The sequence below is a fragment of the Xenopus laevis genome, chromosome 5L (assembly GCF_017654675.1).
Source record: "Xenopus laevis strain J_2021 chromosome 5L, Xenopus_laevis_v10.1, whole genome shotgun sequence".
NCBI classification, from domain to species: Eukaryota; Metazoa; Chordata; class Amphibia; order Anura; family Pipidae; genus Xenopus; species Xenopus laevis.
Window position 1 is genome coordinate 53044996 of NC_054379.1, and position 16664 is coordinate 53061659.

Genomic DNA, 16664 nt, shown 5'->3' on the forward strand with positions numbered 1-16664 from the left:
CATACATATTTTTTAGCTGAATACATTCTGCCTGTCCCAGTATCCCCTTCCCTATTATTGTGTCATTTATTTTATGATCTGGTTCCTAAACCCCTGGTGTTGTTAGAAGGTTTGTTTAAAATAAATAACAATATTTATCTTTCTGATAAAATTGTTCAGCTTTCTAAGAGTCATTTGCTGGATATGTTCCATGAAGCAGTGCTATTTACCAATATAGAGTTTAGTCATTTCTGGCCACTGTGTCTCATATAAATGTGATTCAAGTAAAGTATAATTCTGCCCTTCAGCACCTTCTAGAAATAAAACTGTACAGTATCAGCATTTTCTGAATGTCTCTTGTACTATTGCTACAGTACATACATTTACTATTTACTATTGCTGACAAAAATAACAAACAATACAAATTATTTGCTGCTACTTACATATCCTATATTAGTTACCAGACAGAACCTGAACAGTCAGTTCAATATAATGAATTATACAGCTACATATGTCAGGCAATCCCAACATGTTCCATCACACTACCTACATTAATTGCACGTTGCTCTTAAGGAACTGCATTCTACATAATTGCTAAACACGGAATACAAATGATGTACATCACATTTAAACAGAGGTTTAGCTGAACGGGTATCCAATTACCCTGAGAATTGCTTGTTACAGTAGCGAGGCAGCATTTCTTGTAATGAGCAGGGGAAAAAAACTTCCTTTCATAATTACTGCAAAGAAGTCCAAGAAATTTCACATTGAGGATAGATTTGCAGAAGAAACCAGCTTGTTAGAAGGATAATCATAATTCCCTTGTAAATAAAACTATAAAAATGCACATTTAGTTTGTATGCTGTGTTTCCACATATTATGGACTTTCCAGCAAATACTAAAATTCAGCTGTACTTAAATAGGAAAATATTTGTAAATATTCAGTTTGGATGTGTAGAAATAAGTGCATTGTCTTGGCAAGATATCTGAAAACACATTATCCAGAAAGAGCTGTCTTCCATTGACTCAATTTTAAACTCTGTAAACTTATCTCTGTAATAATAAAGCAGTACCTTGTGCTTGATCCCCATATAATGAATCCTTATTGGAGGTAAAATAATCCTATTCGGTTTAATTAAGGTTTTAATGATTTTTTAGTTCACATAAACTAAAGTATGTTAATCCAAATTACAGAAAGATCTGAAGACCCACAGGTTCTTAGCATTCTGGATAATATGTCCCATACCTATATTTAATCATATTCTACTGCTTTGATATTCTGGAACTAGTCTAGCTACAGTCTTATTGGGTCTGGAACAACTGAAATTCATGGTTCCAGGTTGACTGATAATATTTTTCATGTACAGGTATGGGACCTGTTATAAAGAATGCTCAAGACCTGGGGTTTTCTGGATAATGGATTTTTCTGTAATTTGGATCTTCAGACCTTCAAATCTACTTGAAAATTATGTAAACATTAAGTAAAACCAACAGGCTAGTTTTGCTTCCAGTAAGGAATAATTATATCTTAGTTTGGTTTAAATACAAGGTACAGTTTTATTATTACAGAGAAAAAGGAAATCATTTTTAAAAATTTTGCTTATTTGGATAATTTATTCTGAGCTTTCTGGATTACAAACGATGCTTTCTGGATTATGGGTTTCCGGATAATGGATCCCATACCTGTATAGGATTGCAGAAAAAGGCAGTCACTCCTGATTCCATGGCATGCCACAGTAGTAGGGCAGCATTATGTGATGAACATTTCTGGGTAACTGGTTTTCGTATAAATGTAAGTAAATCCCAATCCACAACCAAAAGGAGAATCTTTTTTTATTTGTGGTTTTGATTTATTTATCTTTTTACTCAGCAGCTCTCCAGTATGCAATTTCAGCAATCTAGCAACCATGCATTGATTTGAATAAAAGACTGGAAAATGAAAAGGAGAGGGCCTGCATAAAAACATGAACAATAACAGCAATAAATGTGTATCCTAGGCTAGTGGCCGATGGAGAGATTAGTCTCCCAGTGACAATTCTCCTCTTCTGTGGGCGACTAATCTCCCCGTACTGCCTTTATATTTGACTTATATTTTAGCCGGCGGGATCGCTTTGCAATTTCACAACACACAAGGCGACTTTGGAAATCTGAAGGCAGTACAGGGAGATTAGTCGGCCACAGAAGAGGAGATGTGTCGCTGGGCTACTAATCTCCCCTTCTGTCACTATCATAACAGAGCATTTGTTTTTTAGATGGGGTCAGGCAAATAATTCAAAAAGTATAAAAAAGAAAAAATGAAGGCCAGTTGAAAAGATGTTTAGAATTAGCCTTTCTATAACATACTACTAGTTAACTTAAAGGTGAACCATCCCTTAAGTCTTTCATGAACCTAATATCATGTGAAGTAGGGTACCATCAGCAGAAACAAAGGCACTGGTAATTTAATTAAATGTGCCAAGTTAGTTTATTTTCAATTCCAGTAGCGAAACACATGTAGACCGACTGTAAAAACTCTTGGGGGAATTATCTATCAAAATCCGAATTTATCTGATTTTTTTGAATCCACAATGTGACTGTACATTTTTTTTGGGGCTTTTTGCCGAAAACACGGATTTTTCTGGATTTTTGCCCGAAAAGTAGTTGATTTTTGGGTTAATTCCAGCGCAGACCACAGAAACTTCCAAATAGGATAGGGACCTCTCTTATTGACTTGTATACAGGTCTGAGATGCCGGATTTTTTCCATCCTCAGGGTATAATAAATCTAGAATAATTTGAGGGTTTTTTTCCCACTAAAAATTCTAATTTTATAGTAAAAAAAACGCAAATCTTTCAAGTTTTTGGCATTCCAACTTTAATAAATAACCCCCTTGAACTCTACAGAAGTATGATCTCATATATTAGAAAGACATCATACACTGCCAATTTACAGAGACCATCTATATAGTTAGGCAACCTATGACTACTGCTGTTCAAGTACAAATCTTTACAATGTAAAGCACAATGAAAATGTGTAGGCAAATGCCCTAATTTTCTCCAACTATATTTAAATGTTCCCCATTTTTTAAAATAACTGATTCAACATCTCTTAATCATGCAGAAAAGATTTGTTCTTGTCTCGTTCAGCACAAAACGTCAATTTTCCTGCATTAAAAAAGAAAGAAGTGGCCACTCCACTGCCTGTGCTCATTATGCGGGAAGAGCTGAGTCATTTGCTTTCTGGCTCGCATCAGAACATCTTTATTCTAATCAGCAGTCGCATAAAACAAAACATTTCTGGGAGCAGAGCCCTCCATTACAAGCCAGACGTGCTTGCTGCACTTATTGCAAATCTCTTGCATTGGGATCCGGCGGCGTCTAATCAATTTGCATATTCGTATTCCCTCTGTGATGTCATTAAGCCACGGCAATTATTCACATGGCAATATGAAAAGCCATCAAACATGCCTGCTCATCATCTGAATTTACAGAAGAAAGTGCAAACTAAGTCAATCTCATTTATATACCGTTATTATTATTTCCACCTAAAGAATATTGCATACACTGGAGAAACTGCTTTGCTTTACTGTTTTATATTACAGCCATTTTTCATAGTTGAATTCTGTACTGCAGACTACATGGGTGGTTCTTTTGATGTTGTATGATCTGACTCATAAAGAAAAGCATGTAACACTCACTCACAGTGGGACGAATAAACAGCATCTTCAAGGAGGAAAAACACATAAAACACCCATAAACCTCTATTTTGGATTAAAAAGCTGTAAGATAGAAAACATATCAGTAGGAAGGTATTTGCTTCATTGGGTTTTAAAACCTTATGCTTTTCTTTTACTGGACCTGTGGAAATATAAATGTAGTTTTATGCTATTTCATTCAATTTTACATAATGAAATAAAATAGCAAATAGTTGCAATATGCTTTCAAACTTTTTTTATTATGAGTACAAATTTACATTTGGTTTCATCTGGGTCTGCCTAGTGGAAAAACATCCGATCAAAAGTATTTAAAGCTTCATCAGACGAATAAATAAGTTCTTTATGTAATTTGTGCCTATTGCAAAACCACCAGTGGGAATTGAATTTATAGGATTATAGGTATGGGATCTGGTATCTGGAAACCTGATTTCCAGAAAACTCAGAATTACGGGAAGGCCACCTCCCATAGGCTCAGTTGAAATCCAGTAATTCAAAATTTTCAAAATTATTTCCATTTTCTCTGTAATAATAAAACAGTACATTGTAATTGATCCCAACTAAGATATAATTAATGTTTATTGGCAGCAGAAGAATTCTATTTGGTTTATTTAATCTTTTAATTATTTTTTTGTAGACTTAAGTTATGACCGATCCAAATTACAGAAAGATCCCTTATCCAGAAAACCCTAGGTCCTGAGTATTCTGGATAAAAGGTCCCATAACTGTAATTCATACATCAGTTTTTACGTGTTATCCAAAACATATGGCTTATTTCCTTCTCTAAATCCTGAACCAAATCACCATGACCTAGGTAAGGATTTAATCTTTTCAGTGCCTCAGCTGGCTTCCTAGGTAAGGATTTAATCTTTTCAGTGCCTCAGCTGGCTTGTTCTATGTTGCCGTGTAGACCGGAAGTATTATGATCTATTTACAGTGGGTACTGTAGGCTCTATGTTTCATGGCACTTAAAGGGTTATGGTGCTCCATGCCTCCAAACCAGATGTCGGAGTAAGAGGCTGTCAAAATGGTTGAAAAACTGGACAGCAAGATGGTCAGGAAAGGAAAATTATGGTGTTAACCAAAACCAAGTCCCAGCGAGCTATCAAAAGAGAGGGAGTAGAAAGTAGAAAATCCACCCAACGTGAATATGACTCAATGTAGCCATTTTAATTCTCACCTGTAAAGGTTTTAGGGGTCATTTATGATTCCAAGTGCAAAGTGCAATTTCAGCAGTTTTCCATGTTTTTACCCAGAATACAAAGCTTTATCAGACAAGTCCAGGCTTTGAGAAGGAAGATAGAAAAAATATTTGAATCACCCAACAGACAAAATGGGACCAGCACACCCCTTTTGATGGTTTCAATTATATAGTATTGGGTTTCCATGTAATAGCTCCCACATTGCTCAGAGCACTTTTCCAGCATCACGCTTCATTAAACTGGTAGCCTACACCATTTCCAGAATTTGTGGTGCTCTGGAGGGAAAAGATATATCACCATAAATATTGCCTGACAATTGTGATGGGATTACTTTACAGTTCAGGGCACTCATAGGGCCAATTCAATAAACTCTGTGCTCTAAGGCAGTTTAAAAATAGAATGCCCACTACACAAACATTCAACTGAATCATATCTTGGAATAACTTTCATCACGTCTTACCATAAATATATATAAAAAAGCTGTATGTATCCAGTGTAAAAATATCAACACAAGTTTTGGCCACTGGGGGTGATGTTTCATTGGAATCAGCAAATGATAGCTGCATTTTTCCCCATGTGGTTCTGGGACTGTCTGGGTTAAATCTCCTGAGATTAAAAAAGAAGGTCCTGGGAATGACTTATTGGAACTAGTTGAAGCTGAAAAAGATGCCACACTGTTGGGTCTATATTCAGTCTATATCATTGGCTCATCTTTCTGCCTTCCTCAAAACAGGGCCTCCTGCCAGGATATAGTTTTTAGAATATAGAAATGTGGATAAATACATTCACAAAGGGAAGCCTTCCACAGCTCAGGCCTAAGGCAATTTCCTCTCTCTCCTTGTCCTTGAGCCAGCCCTGTGGTTATTGAAGAATTTTCTATAAATATTTCCCTTACAGATCAAACTTAATTTCATCTAAACCTTGAATTGCAGTAATAAAACCCACAACGTCTATAAAAGAAATGCTTGTAAATGTGTCAGGAACCTGAACATTGTCGTTAACAGTCTTTATTTGCTCACAATGAAATACCTGTTCTAAACCTGGTTTTGTAGATAAGTGATTTGACAACTGATTTAATAATAAAGTTATAGTGGAAAATATCACATGTAGTTCTACAAAAAGAAAAATCCATTCAAAACAAGTAGGTCTGAGACTACTTGCTATTCATGATGGGGGTGGTTCACCTTTAAATTAAGTTTGAGTTTATATTTTTATATAGTTATAGAATGGCCAATTCTAAGCGAATTTTTATTTGGTTGTCATTATTTATTTTTTATAGTTTTTAAGAGAAGGAAAGGCACCCCCAAGTGATTGTATACGGTATATTTACCTGACACCCTGGGCCAGTGCTCCTATCAGGAGAAAACTGCACTGGTCCAGGGTTATTCCAGCGAGCAGCACAGAGGGATCGGCTTCCTTCTTCTTCTATCTCTAAATTTCCCAGGGCAGATACATGCACAGTAGAATGAAATAGACAACTACTGTTCTGTCCTCGCTACGTATTACCCTGGGGCAGTGTGTAGTTCGACATGCAGCTAAACCTTCCCACAATTCAATAAAGAGACTAAGCTTGGAGTCTGTAGATTTTACTGAATAGGCAAGTGGAATAAGGTGAAACTGTAATACAAACAGCAGAAAATATAATAAGTATGCTTGCAATGAACTATATAAAAACATGCAAATGAACATATAACTGCAGCATAAAATATATATACTGGCATAAATGTCTCTGTAGCAATGTCTCTAGGGTTTCTGGCAGCTGTGGAGGTGTTTTGGTGTAACTATTTCCTTACCAGCGATTCTATCATAAGGGAGATGCAGAACTGTGTGCTTCTTCCAGCAGCATGGTCTGTAAAATGGAGTCCTGGCTCCCACAAGGCATTGCTCTAGGTCACATGGTGGGCGTACGGTAGCCTGATTAGTCCAGATTCTGCCATAAGCCTTATGGAGGTGTAAAAATGGATATAGGAAGTGACGTTGTGCACTTACAACAAGTGTCCAGAGGAGGGAGCTCCGAGCAAATGAATAGGGGAATCCCAAATATGGTAAAAGCGTATGCTGGAGACATGACACTCCCCGTCTGGCATCCATGGATGGCACCATTATTCCTCAGGAGACAATAATAAAGTTAGTTCTGTTACTGGTCTGAAGAACAATTTTGTTTCTCCTTGTTTGGAGGTTTTGACCTCAACCTTGCGGACTCTCCCATCTTCACTTGGGAATGTTTTGGTGACCAGACCTAAGGGCCATTCGTTTCTCTGCGATTGACAGTCTTTCACGAGAACAACATCACCAAGTCTGAGATTGGGTTTGATAGTTTGCCACTTGTTTCGTGGATGTAAAGTAGAGATATACTGCTTTCTCCATCTGTCCCAGAAGGAGTTTGCGAGACACTGTACTTGTCTCCACTGTCGCTTGTATAAGTCTTTGGTGGTAAACTCTCCAGAAGGAACACTAATTGTCTCAGTCTTTTGAGTAAGCAGAGTGGCCGGTGTAAGCAAGAAAGGATCTTCTGGGTCATTTGAGACAGAAGTAAGAGGTCTGGCATTTATAATAGCAGAAACTTCGGCCATGAATGTAATTAGAGACTCATGGGTGAGCCTTGCAGTTCCTACTTGTAAGAATATGGAATTGAGGATCCTTCGGGCTATGCCGATCATTCTTTCCCAAGCTCCTCCCATATGAGAAGAGTGAGGTGGGTTGAATGTCCAGATGCAGTCCTGATCAGTTAGGTATCTTTCAACATCTTTAACATTGACGTTTGAAGGAATTTGTAGCTCCTTGGTTGCTCCAACAAAGTTAGTACCTCTGTCAGAACGAATGTGCTTCACGGGACCTCGTATTGCAATGAAGCGTCTCAGAGCGTTTATGAAGCTTGAAGTGTCCATTGACTCAATGACTTCTATATGGACAAGCTCGGATGGTCATACAAGTGAATATGACTGCCCAACGTTTACTGTTGGCATGACTTCCTCTCGTGTGACGTGTGGAGACAGACCAAGGGCCGAACACATCTAATCCAACATTGGTAAAAGGTGGGTCTAAGCTGAGTCTGTCAGCTGGAAGATTGGCCATCTTTTGTGTTTGCAGCTTCCCACGGAGTTTACGACAAAGAATGCAATTGAAAATGATACTGTTAACGCATCTTTTTGCTCCAATTATCCACAATCCAGCCATTCGCACGGCTCCCTCTGTAAATAGACGACCCTGATGTTTGACTTGATCGTGGTAGTGGCACACAAGCAAACTTGCAATGTGGTGGTGACCAGGGATGATTAGAGGATGTTTCTCTTCAAACTCTAATTTCATGTTTTTGAGACGACCACCTACCCTCAATAGGCCAGTCTGGTCAAGGAATGGGTCAAGCTTCCTTAGAGTGCTATCTTTGGGAACAGGCTTGTTTCCTCTGATACAGTCGATCTCTTTGGAAAAGGTCTCTTGTTGTACAGTGCGGATGATGAGATATTTTGCTTTCTGAAATTCTGCCGCTGTGTAGACCTTCTGGCAGTGATGCCATCCTTTGCAGGTACTTACATGTGTAGATGCAGTATGTTTAAAGGAGTGAGCTATGTGGGTTAAGCAAGTGACAGCTCGGATGAGTGATTTCCAGGTTGAGAATCTGTTAAATCTGCTGGGTTTAAGTTGGTTGTCAGTAGTCGTTGTATGACATGTAGACACTTGTGGACGAATTTCACCATCTGAGTTGGCATCTACTAGTTCAAATGTCTCGCTTTCAGGATTAGTTTGCTCTGTGTTGTACAAGAATGTTGGTCCTGTGAGCCAAGACGTGTCCTTAAGCTGACTTGCGGCAACGGCTCTAGTTGCATGATCTGCAGGGTTGCAGTCCGTGGGTACATAGTTCCACTGTCCTGGATGAGTGGATCGTCTGATTCTGAGCACCCTGTTGCTGACAAAAACATAAAATCTTCTGGTTTCGTTATAAATGTAGCCTAGTACTACCTTGCTGTCTGTGTAGAATACAGTCTCTTTGAGTTCTATGCCTGTCTCGGTTGTGATGAGCTCTGCTAGCTCTACGGCTAGGACTGCAGCACAGAGTTCTAGTCTGGGTATAGTGTGTTCTGGGATTGGTGCCAGTTTTGCCTTGCCCATAACAAACCCAACGTGACATTGTCCATAGATATCCACGGTTTTAAGGTATGCTACAGCAGCTATGGCCTTAACCGAAGCATCAGAGAACACACAAAGTCTTTGGCTTTGTACCTCTGTAGAAGGTACCGGGGCATATGGACGTGTAACACAAAGGTTGTCGAGAGCCTTTAGGGAACTTCTCCATTCTCTCCATGAATTACCTTTGTCGGGAGCCAGTGGGGTGTCCCAATCGGATGTTTCCAGGGTTAAGTCTCTTAAAAGTGCTTTACCTTGTATGGTGACAGGAGCAGCGAATCCTAGGGGATCATACAGGCTATTTATTGTGGACAGAACACCTCTGCGAGTGAAGGGTTTTTCTTCTCTGTTTACTTGGAAGGCAAAGGTATCAGACTTTAAGTCCCACAGAAGCCCAAGGCTTCGTTGCACAGGTAAGGAATCAGCTCCCAAATCTAAGTCTCTTAGATCATTTGAATGGTCTTGGGAAGGGAAGGCTTCCATCACTGCTTTGCTATTAGAAGCTATTTTGTGGAGCCTGAGGTTGGAGCAGGCAAGTGCTTCTTGTGCTCTTTTGAGAAGGCTGACTGCGGCTTCACTTGAGGGTGAGGACTTTAAGCAGTCATCTACGTAGAAGTCTCTTTCTACCAACTGTGCAACATCTGACCCGTACCTTACCTCACATTCCTGAGCAGAGCGTCTGAGCCCGTAAATTGCGACTGCAGGTGAAGGACTGTTGCCGAAGATGTGCACCCTCATGCGGTACTCTGTGATGTCTTTAGAAGGATCGTTATCTCTGAACCAAAGGAATCTCAGGAAATTTCTGTCTTTCTCTCTGACAAGAAAACAATGAAACATTTGTTGAATGTCAGCAATAAAGGCAATAGAGTCTTTGCGGAAACGAAGGAGAACTCCCAAAAGTTTGTTATTGAGGTCAGGGCCTGTGAGGAGAACATCATTTAGGGAAACACCTTTGAATTTGGCACTGGAATCAAAGACCACTCTAATCTGTCCTGGTTTCTTTGGGTGGTACACCCCAAATATTGGTAGGTACCAGCATTCCTCTGAGTCTTTGAGGGTGGGTGCTATCTCTGCATGGTTATTCTCAAATGTTTTTCCCATGAAAGAAAAGAAGTGATCTCTCATCTCTGGTTTCCTTTGAAAGTTGCGTTTGAGAGAAGAGAAACGTCTAAGGGCTTCCTCTCTGTTATTAGGTAAGCGTTGTCTCTGAGGCCTAAAGGGTAGAGGGGCGACCCAACTGTTTGAATTGTTTTTAACTAGTTCTTGTTCCATTATTTTTAGAAAGAGTTTTATCTTCAATAGACATCGCTAATTGGTTGTCCTCTCTTGTTCTCTGGAACACTGTGCATCCTAAATGATCCTGATCACTGTCATGGGTGAAACTATCATCAGAAAGGTGGAGGGGTGTGTGTCCCAGGCTGGTGCTGTAAGGTTTTTCCTTTATTAGGAACTGGTTGTGGCATGGTGGGAAAATGGAGGGGCGTCCATTTTCTAATGTATTTGTGAGCATGCTGTTTACGCAGGCTGGTTTGTGTACACTTCCAAGGCAAGCGTCTCCTATTATGACCCATCCGAGGTCTAGCTTCTGGGCATAAGGTGCATTGTGAGGGCCGTTTATCTGGTCCCTTGCTTTGTGTACCCGCAGGATATCCCTTCCAAGGAGAAGCATTATCTGAGCCTTAGGGTCGAGTTCGGGGATTAAGTGCATTATGCGCTTCAGGTGTACATGATGCTTAGCTATGTCTGGTGTAGGGATTTCAGATCTATTATCTGGGATCTGGATGCATTCTATTATAGTTGGTAAGGGTAGGCATACCTTTCCGTCTATGGACTCTACTTGATATCCAGATGCCCTTCTTCCTGCTGTCTCAACAACTCCTGAGCATGTCTTTAGAGAGTAAGGAGTGTTTGGGCCCTTGATTTTAAATGCATCAAAGAAGGCTGGGCAGGCTAAAGATCTGTTGCTCTGGTCATCCAGGATTGCATAGAGCTTAATGCTTTTATCTGTTTGGCCTGTCGGGTATACTCTGACCAGGCAAATTTTGGAGCAGGATCTGCCTCCTACGGCACCATTGCAGATTTCTGTGCATTGGGAAGTGATTTCTTGTGTGTTTGTGACAGTGCTATCTTCCTCCCCGCCATGCTTGCTGGCGCTCTTGGTATAAGATACAGTCCATGGGGCTGACCCAGGGTGTAAAGCTGTGTTGTGATGCGTGCTGTCACATTCTATGCATTTTACACTGACCTTACAGTCCTTGGCAAGATGAGATGTTGATGAACAGCACCTGTAGCAGATGTTGTTTTCCTTGAGGAAAGCTTTGCGGTCCTCTATGGACTTCTCTCTGAAGGCTCTGCATTTCAGAAGGGGGTGAGGCTTCTGGTGTAAAGGACACTGCTTACCAGGGTCTTTATTCCTTGTCTCCTCATGAGAAGGTTCTGCCGATCTGTGAAAGGAATCTAAAGAGGAAGCATTAGTTTTGTGCACTGTTACTGCTGCTTTGCGAGTATTTGGTACTGAAGGGGTGGTATGTGGCAAAGTGAAATCAAAGCTGGGGTCATTTCTCATCTTGGCTTGTTGGTATACAAAGTCCATGAATACAGTGAAAGGAGGAAATGGAACATTGTGCATTTCTTTGAATTTTGACCCGTGTGCCATCCACCGCTCTTGTAAGTTATAGGGCAATTTTTGTACTATGGGGTTAACACCTCTGGCTGTGTCTAGGAATGCAAGCCCCTGTAAGTCTCCTTCAGCTTTGGCTACTTGTAGTTCCATTAACAAGTCGCTTAATTCCCTAAGTTTTTGGTAATTTTTATTGGTTATTTTAGGGAAGTCATCAATTCTCTTGAAGAGTGCATTTTCTACAACCTCTGCTGAGCCATAGCACTCATTAAGTCTGTGCCAGATCATTCTGAGACCAGTCTCTGGGTGATTTATGTTAATGACTCTGATCCTTTTGGCATGCTCTGCAGACTCAGTTCCTAGGTATTTGATAAGGAGGTCGATTTCCTCACTGTATGAAAGGTCTAAGTCTCTGATAGTGTTCCGAAAGGAGGATCGCCAGGCTCTGAAGCCTTCTGGGCGGTCGTTAAACTTTACAAGTCCTTTTGTGACTAGCTCACGTCTTGCAAAGAACTTGGCAAAGTCCATTGTTACCTGGTTACTACCAGGATAAGAGGGTGGCTGAGTGTAATAGTGAGAAGGTGTTGTATAGTCATACCTGTCTGGAGGTTCTCTTTTAGGCTGGACTGTGACATACTGTTGTGACACAGCTGAAGAGGTAGGTGCAGGGTTAACCCTAGGCTTGGGTACCTGGTTGAAGTGGGTGTTGTAGGCAGGATCACTTAGCTCGACGTGGTCTCTCTGATGCAATTGCAGCTTGCTGATGGCCTTTGGAGGTGTATGGCATCCTTGGCTTGGTTCAGGAGCAGCATGTTGGCCTGGTTGCTGTGCTGAAAGAGAATCTGTGTCTTGTTTGGAGTGCTGGTAGACATACTCTCTAGTGCGTTGTAGTGGGTCATGGGGTTCGGTCTCAAGATTAGGTACCTCACTGTGTCCTTCGCTGCTAGGGTACACAATCATCTCTAGAGCTTTTGCTTCTGCCAAAGTCGCTGCAGCTTCTCTCTCTCTGGCCAGCTTTTCTAGGGTTGCCTCTAAGCGAACACTTTCCAGCTTTGCCTCTACTGCTAAGCGTGCACTTTCTGATTCCCTTTCTGCTTCTAAGAGTGCACTCTTTACTTTTGCCTCCATTTCCCTCTCTGCGAAGGCAGCACGGGCCTTTGCTGCTTCTGCTTTTGCGCGGGCAATGGCGGCAGCATTAGTAACAGATGAGCGTTGCGAGGAGCCTGAGACCTGGGATCTGGTCACTAATGAGGATGTCTTTTTCTGTGACATTATGGGACTCTGGATATGCCTTTGTAGTGGCTTTTCTGTGCTGTAATGACTTAATAGCTCTATCCGGATCACTGTAATATACTGTTGTCTGAGCTTGCAGCGTAGCTGGTTTAATCACTTGTGTGTCAGCTGCTGTTTTACTGCGCATGCAGTGAGTTATAGTTCAATCCCACCTTTGTGGTAGCGCTGTTTCACTGTTCTGTCCTCGCTACGTATTACCCTGGGGCAGTGTGTAGTTCGACATGCAGCTAAACCTTCCCACAATTCAATAAAGAGACTAAGCTTGGAGTCTGTAGATTTTACTGAATAGGCAAGTGGGAATAAGGTGAAACTGTAATACAAACAGCAGAAAATATAATAAGTATGCTTGCAATGAACTATATAAAAACATGCAAATGAACATATAACTGCAGCATAAAATATATATACTGGCATAAATGTCTCTGTAGCAATGTCTCTAGGGTTTTCTGGCAGCTGTGGAGGTGTTTTGGTGTAACTATTTCCTTACCAGCGATTCTATCATAAGGGAGATGCAGAACTGTGTGCTTCTTCCAGCAGCATGGTCTGTAAAATGGAGTCCTGGCTCCCACAAGGCATTGCTCTAGGTCACATGGTGGGCGTACGGTAGCCTGATTAGTCCAGATTCTGCCATAAGCCTTATGGAGGTGTAAAAATGGATATAGGAAGTGACGTTGTGCACTTACAACAAGTGTCCAGAGGAGGGAGCTCCGAGCAAATGAATAGGGAAATCCCAAATATGGTAAAAGCGTATGCTGGAGACATGACAACTACTTCGGTAAAGTTTGGAATTTCACGGTACTGTGCATGCATGCGCACCTGCGCGAAGAAAGAAGAAGCCAGAAGCCGATCGCCGTAGTGCTCGCTGGAAAAACCCCCGGACTGGTGCAGTTTTCTGCTGATAGGAGCACCTGCCCAGGGTGCGAGGTAAGTATATACACTTGGGGGTGCCTAGCTTTTGTCACCCCCAAGTAAATAGGCCTTTCCTTCTCCTTTAAAAAATGTTATCCTCTTTCTTTGGACTCTTTACAGCTTTCAAATGGGGGGGGGGTCATTGACCCCACCTAAAAACAAATGCTCTGTAAGGCTACAAATATATCGTTATTGCTACTTTTTATTACTCATATTTATATTTAGACTCTCCTATTCATATTCCAGTCTCTCATTCAAGTCAGTGCATGATTGCTAGGGTAATTTGGACCCTAGCAACAAGATTGCTGAAATCGCAAACTGGAGATCTGCTGAATATAAAGCTAAATAATTCAAAAATCACAAATAATAAAAATGGAATTGTCTCACAATATTACATCTACATCATAATAAAAGTTAACTCAAAGGTGAACAACCTTTTTAATTTGTGTTTAGTGCTGTAATCACATGATTTGATTCAATTATAACAATTAATACATCCCTTATCCCTTACATATAAGAAGTCACAGAGGCATATAAAGGCACAAGGCCAAACGTCAGATCATGGGGTGACTTCTAATATACTCATTTTTTTTTTATACCTGAGGTGCATTGTTTATTATAATACATAAGTTTCAGTGAGTCATGTAACACATATTACATCATTAAATACAGACTATACGCGATGAAAACACTAAACACTATTTATAATTTACAGGATATTCATGACTCTTGTGTATTATATAGTGAATAAAGCATCCCCTCTTGTAAAATATAAGGATATTATAAGTTATCTAGGACTTGTGTTTTTATACCGTTCATGGAACTCCACGGTGACTTCTAATATCCTTATATTTTGCAACAGGGGGTGCTTTTTTTATTATAATACACGTTTCAGTGAGTCATGTGACAGAAATGACATCACTAAGCTCCGATTATAACCAATAACATCACTTAGCACCATTTATAAGTATATCATTTACAGGATAGTCATGTTAACTGGATAGTCTGGTTAACTTTGTCAAATATCATTTTGTGTCGCTTGGGGGGACTAATTAAATAGTATATTCAGTTTAGCCTGGATTCGATATTCATGGTAGCCCATTTCAACCCTGAAAAAGCAGCTTCATTTACCTTTCCCTTGGTACATTTAGTTTTGTAGATATAAAAGAAGAATTTTAGGATCTGATGCCTAGGCACTTCCACAAAGGAATCTAAATTTCCATGCAATATGTTCTTATTATGTCCACATGTACCTTAGTCCACATGTTAGGGCAGAGGGTATCTTTGTAGGGTCATTTATCAATACTGGTCAAATTTTCACCAGGGCAGTAATCCACGGCAACCAATCAGTGATTATCTTTTTCAGCCAGCTGGAAGTAAAGCAATCAAAGCAAAGTTCTGATTGGTGCAGAATTGCCCAGTGTTTATAAATGAGCCACACTGAGTAGAAATGGAAGGATCTGGCCATACAGTTAATTAACAACTAGAACCTTGTGGGAACAGAGTTTGGGGATGATTGAAAGCGTGTTTGATTGGAACAGGAAGTCTAGAGCAGTTTAGAATCCATGCACAACATAAATATACACAGCATTTGCTAGAGAGTGTGCAACAGATACACTGAGTGGGAGGTTTCAGAAAACAATTTGATTGTAATTAATGATCAGTCTGAACTTCCTGACTCTAAAACATACAATAAGATTGCTGGACACTACTGAGCAGCTGCAGGTTTTTACATATATCTTTCTTTCATTTGGGTACAATAAATCAAATTACAATTATGATTTCACAGTTTCTAATCCACGGTGATATATAAAACACTGCAGCTCAGGCTGGGTATCTTTTAAGAAATGTAGGCCAACTTGCAAATGCATATATATTTTTGGAACGGAATATGAAGATGATTATCAGTCACATATTTTACTAAGCATCACCAATTCCACCTTTATTGTAACTTTTCAGCTGCATTAAAAAAGCTTTTCATATGTTTAAGACTCATCTATAAGTGTATCTACATATATTTCATTCTAAAGACTCTGGATCAAGAGGAAATAGGGCTATCAGGGTACTGAATAGTATTTTTGCCCCATCAGGCCTTCTGTTTCAATCAAGTCTTCAGACTTATCAGGTATCTATGTATAATGATGGAAAATGCTTATTCATTTTAAATGTAACACTTTTGTGTCTTTTAGGCCTTTGATATAATGAAGGTGACACACGGAAGAGACCACAACCAGACACAGCAGTTGGCAGAGCTTCTGAATGATTGTGAAGCCAATATGAGAGGAATGTAGGAAGACTGGATGCCAGTTCTACTTACTCTCCAAATCTGCTTCACTACTTAGTGCTGTATAATTTCAAAAGCTTTGTTATAACATTCACTGGCAAGTATTGGGAGAGATAGCTGTCATTAACATTAACATTCCTCTTTGTGCAACTACTACGTTTGACTAAAGGCAAGAGAACATTTTAGTATTATGTTAATACATGTGGGTCTGATTTATTAAAGGAATTGTTCATTGTGAAAATAAAAACTGGGTAAATAGATAGGCTGTGCAAAATAAAAAATGTTTCTAATATAGTTAGTTAGCCAAATATGTAATGTATAAAGGCTGGAGTGATTTTATATATAACATGTCAGTCTGAACTCTACTTCCTGCTTTTCAGCTCTCTTGGTTTACAATGACTGGTTACCCTGGCTACCAGACAGTATCCAATCAGAGACTTGAGGGGGGGCCACATGGGTCATATCTGTTGCTTTTGAATCTGAGCTGAATGCTGAGGATCAATTACAAACTCACTGAACAGAAATGTACCATGTGGCCCCCCTTCAAGTCGCTGACTAGCT

The 16664-nt window shown here is 40.0% G+C and overlaps 1 protein-coding gene across 4 annotated transcripts in view; it reads left to right on the forward strand.

Annotated features, from left to right (window-relative positions):
- Nucleotides 1–16395, forward strand: part of LOC108716123 (histone-lysine N-methyltransferase SMYD3) — a 325190-nt gene extending 308795 nt beyond the window's left edge. For 3 of the 4 annotated variants that reach the window (XM_041562758.1, XM_041562759.1, XM_041562760.1), the window contains exon 13: nt 16009–16394. In XM_041562758.1, the coding sequence (XP_041418692.1) occupies nt 16009–16110 (102 nt within the window). In that variant the 3' untranslated portion in view covers nt 16111–16394. Of the gene's footprint in view, nt 1–16008 lie in introns of all 4 variants that reach the window. The other variant, XM_041562757.1, reaches the window with a different exon arrangement.
- The last annotated feature ends 269 nt before the right edge of the window (nt 16396–16664 follow it).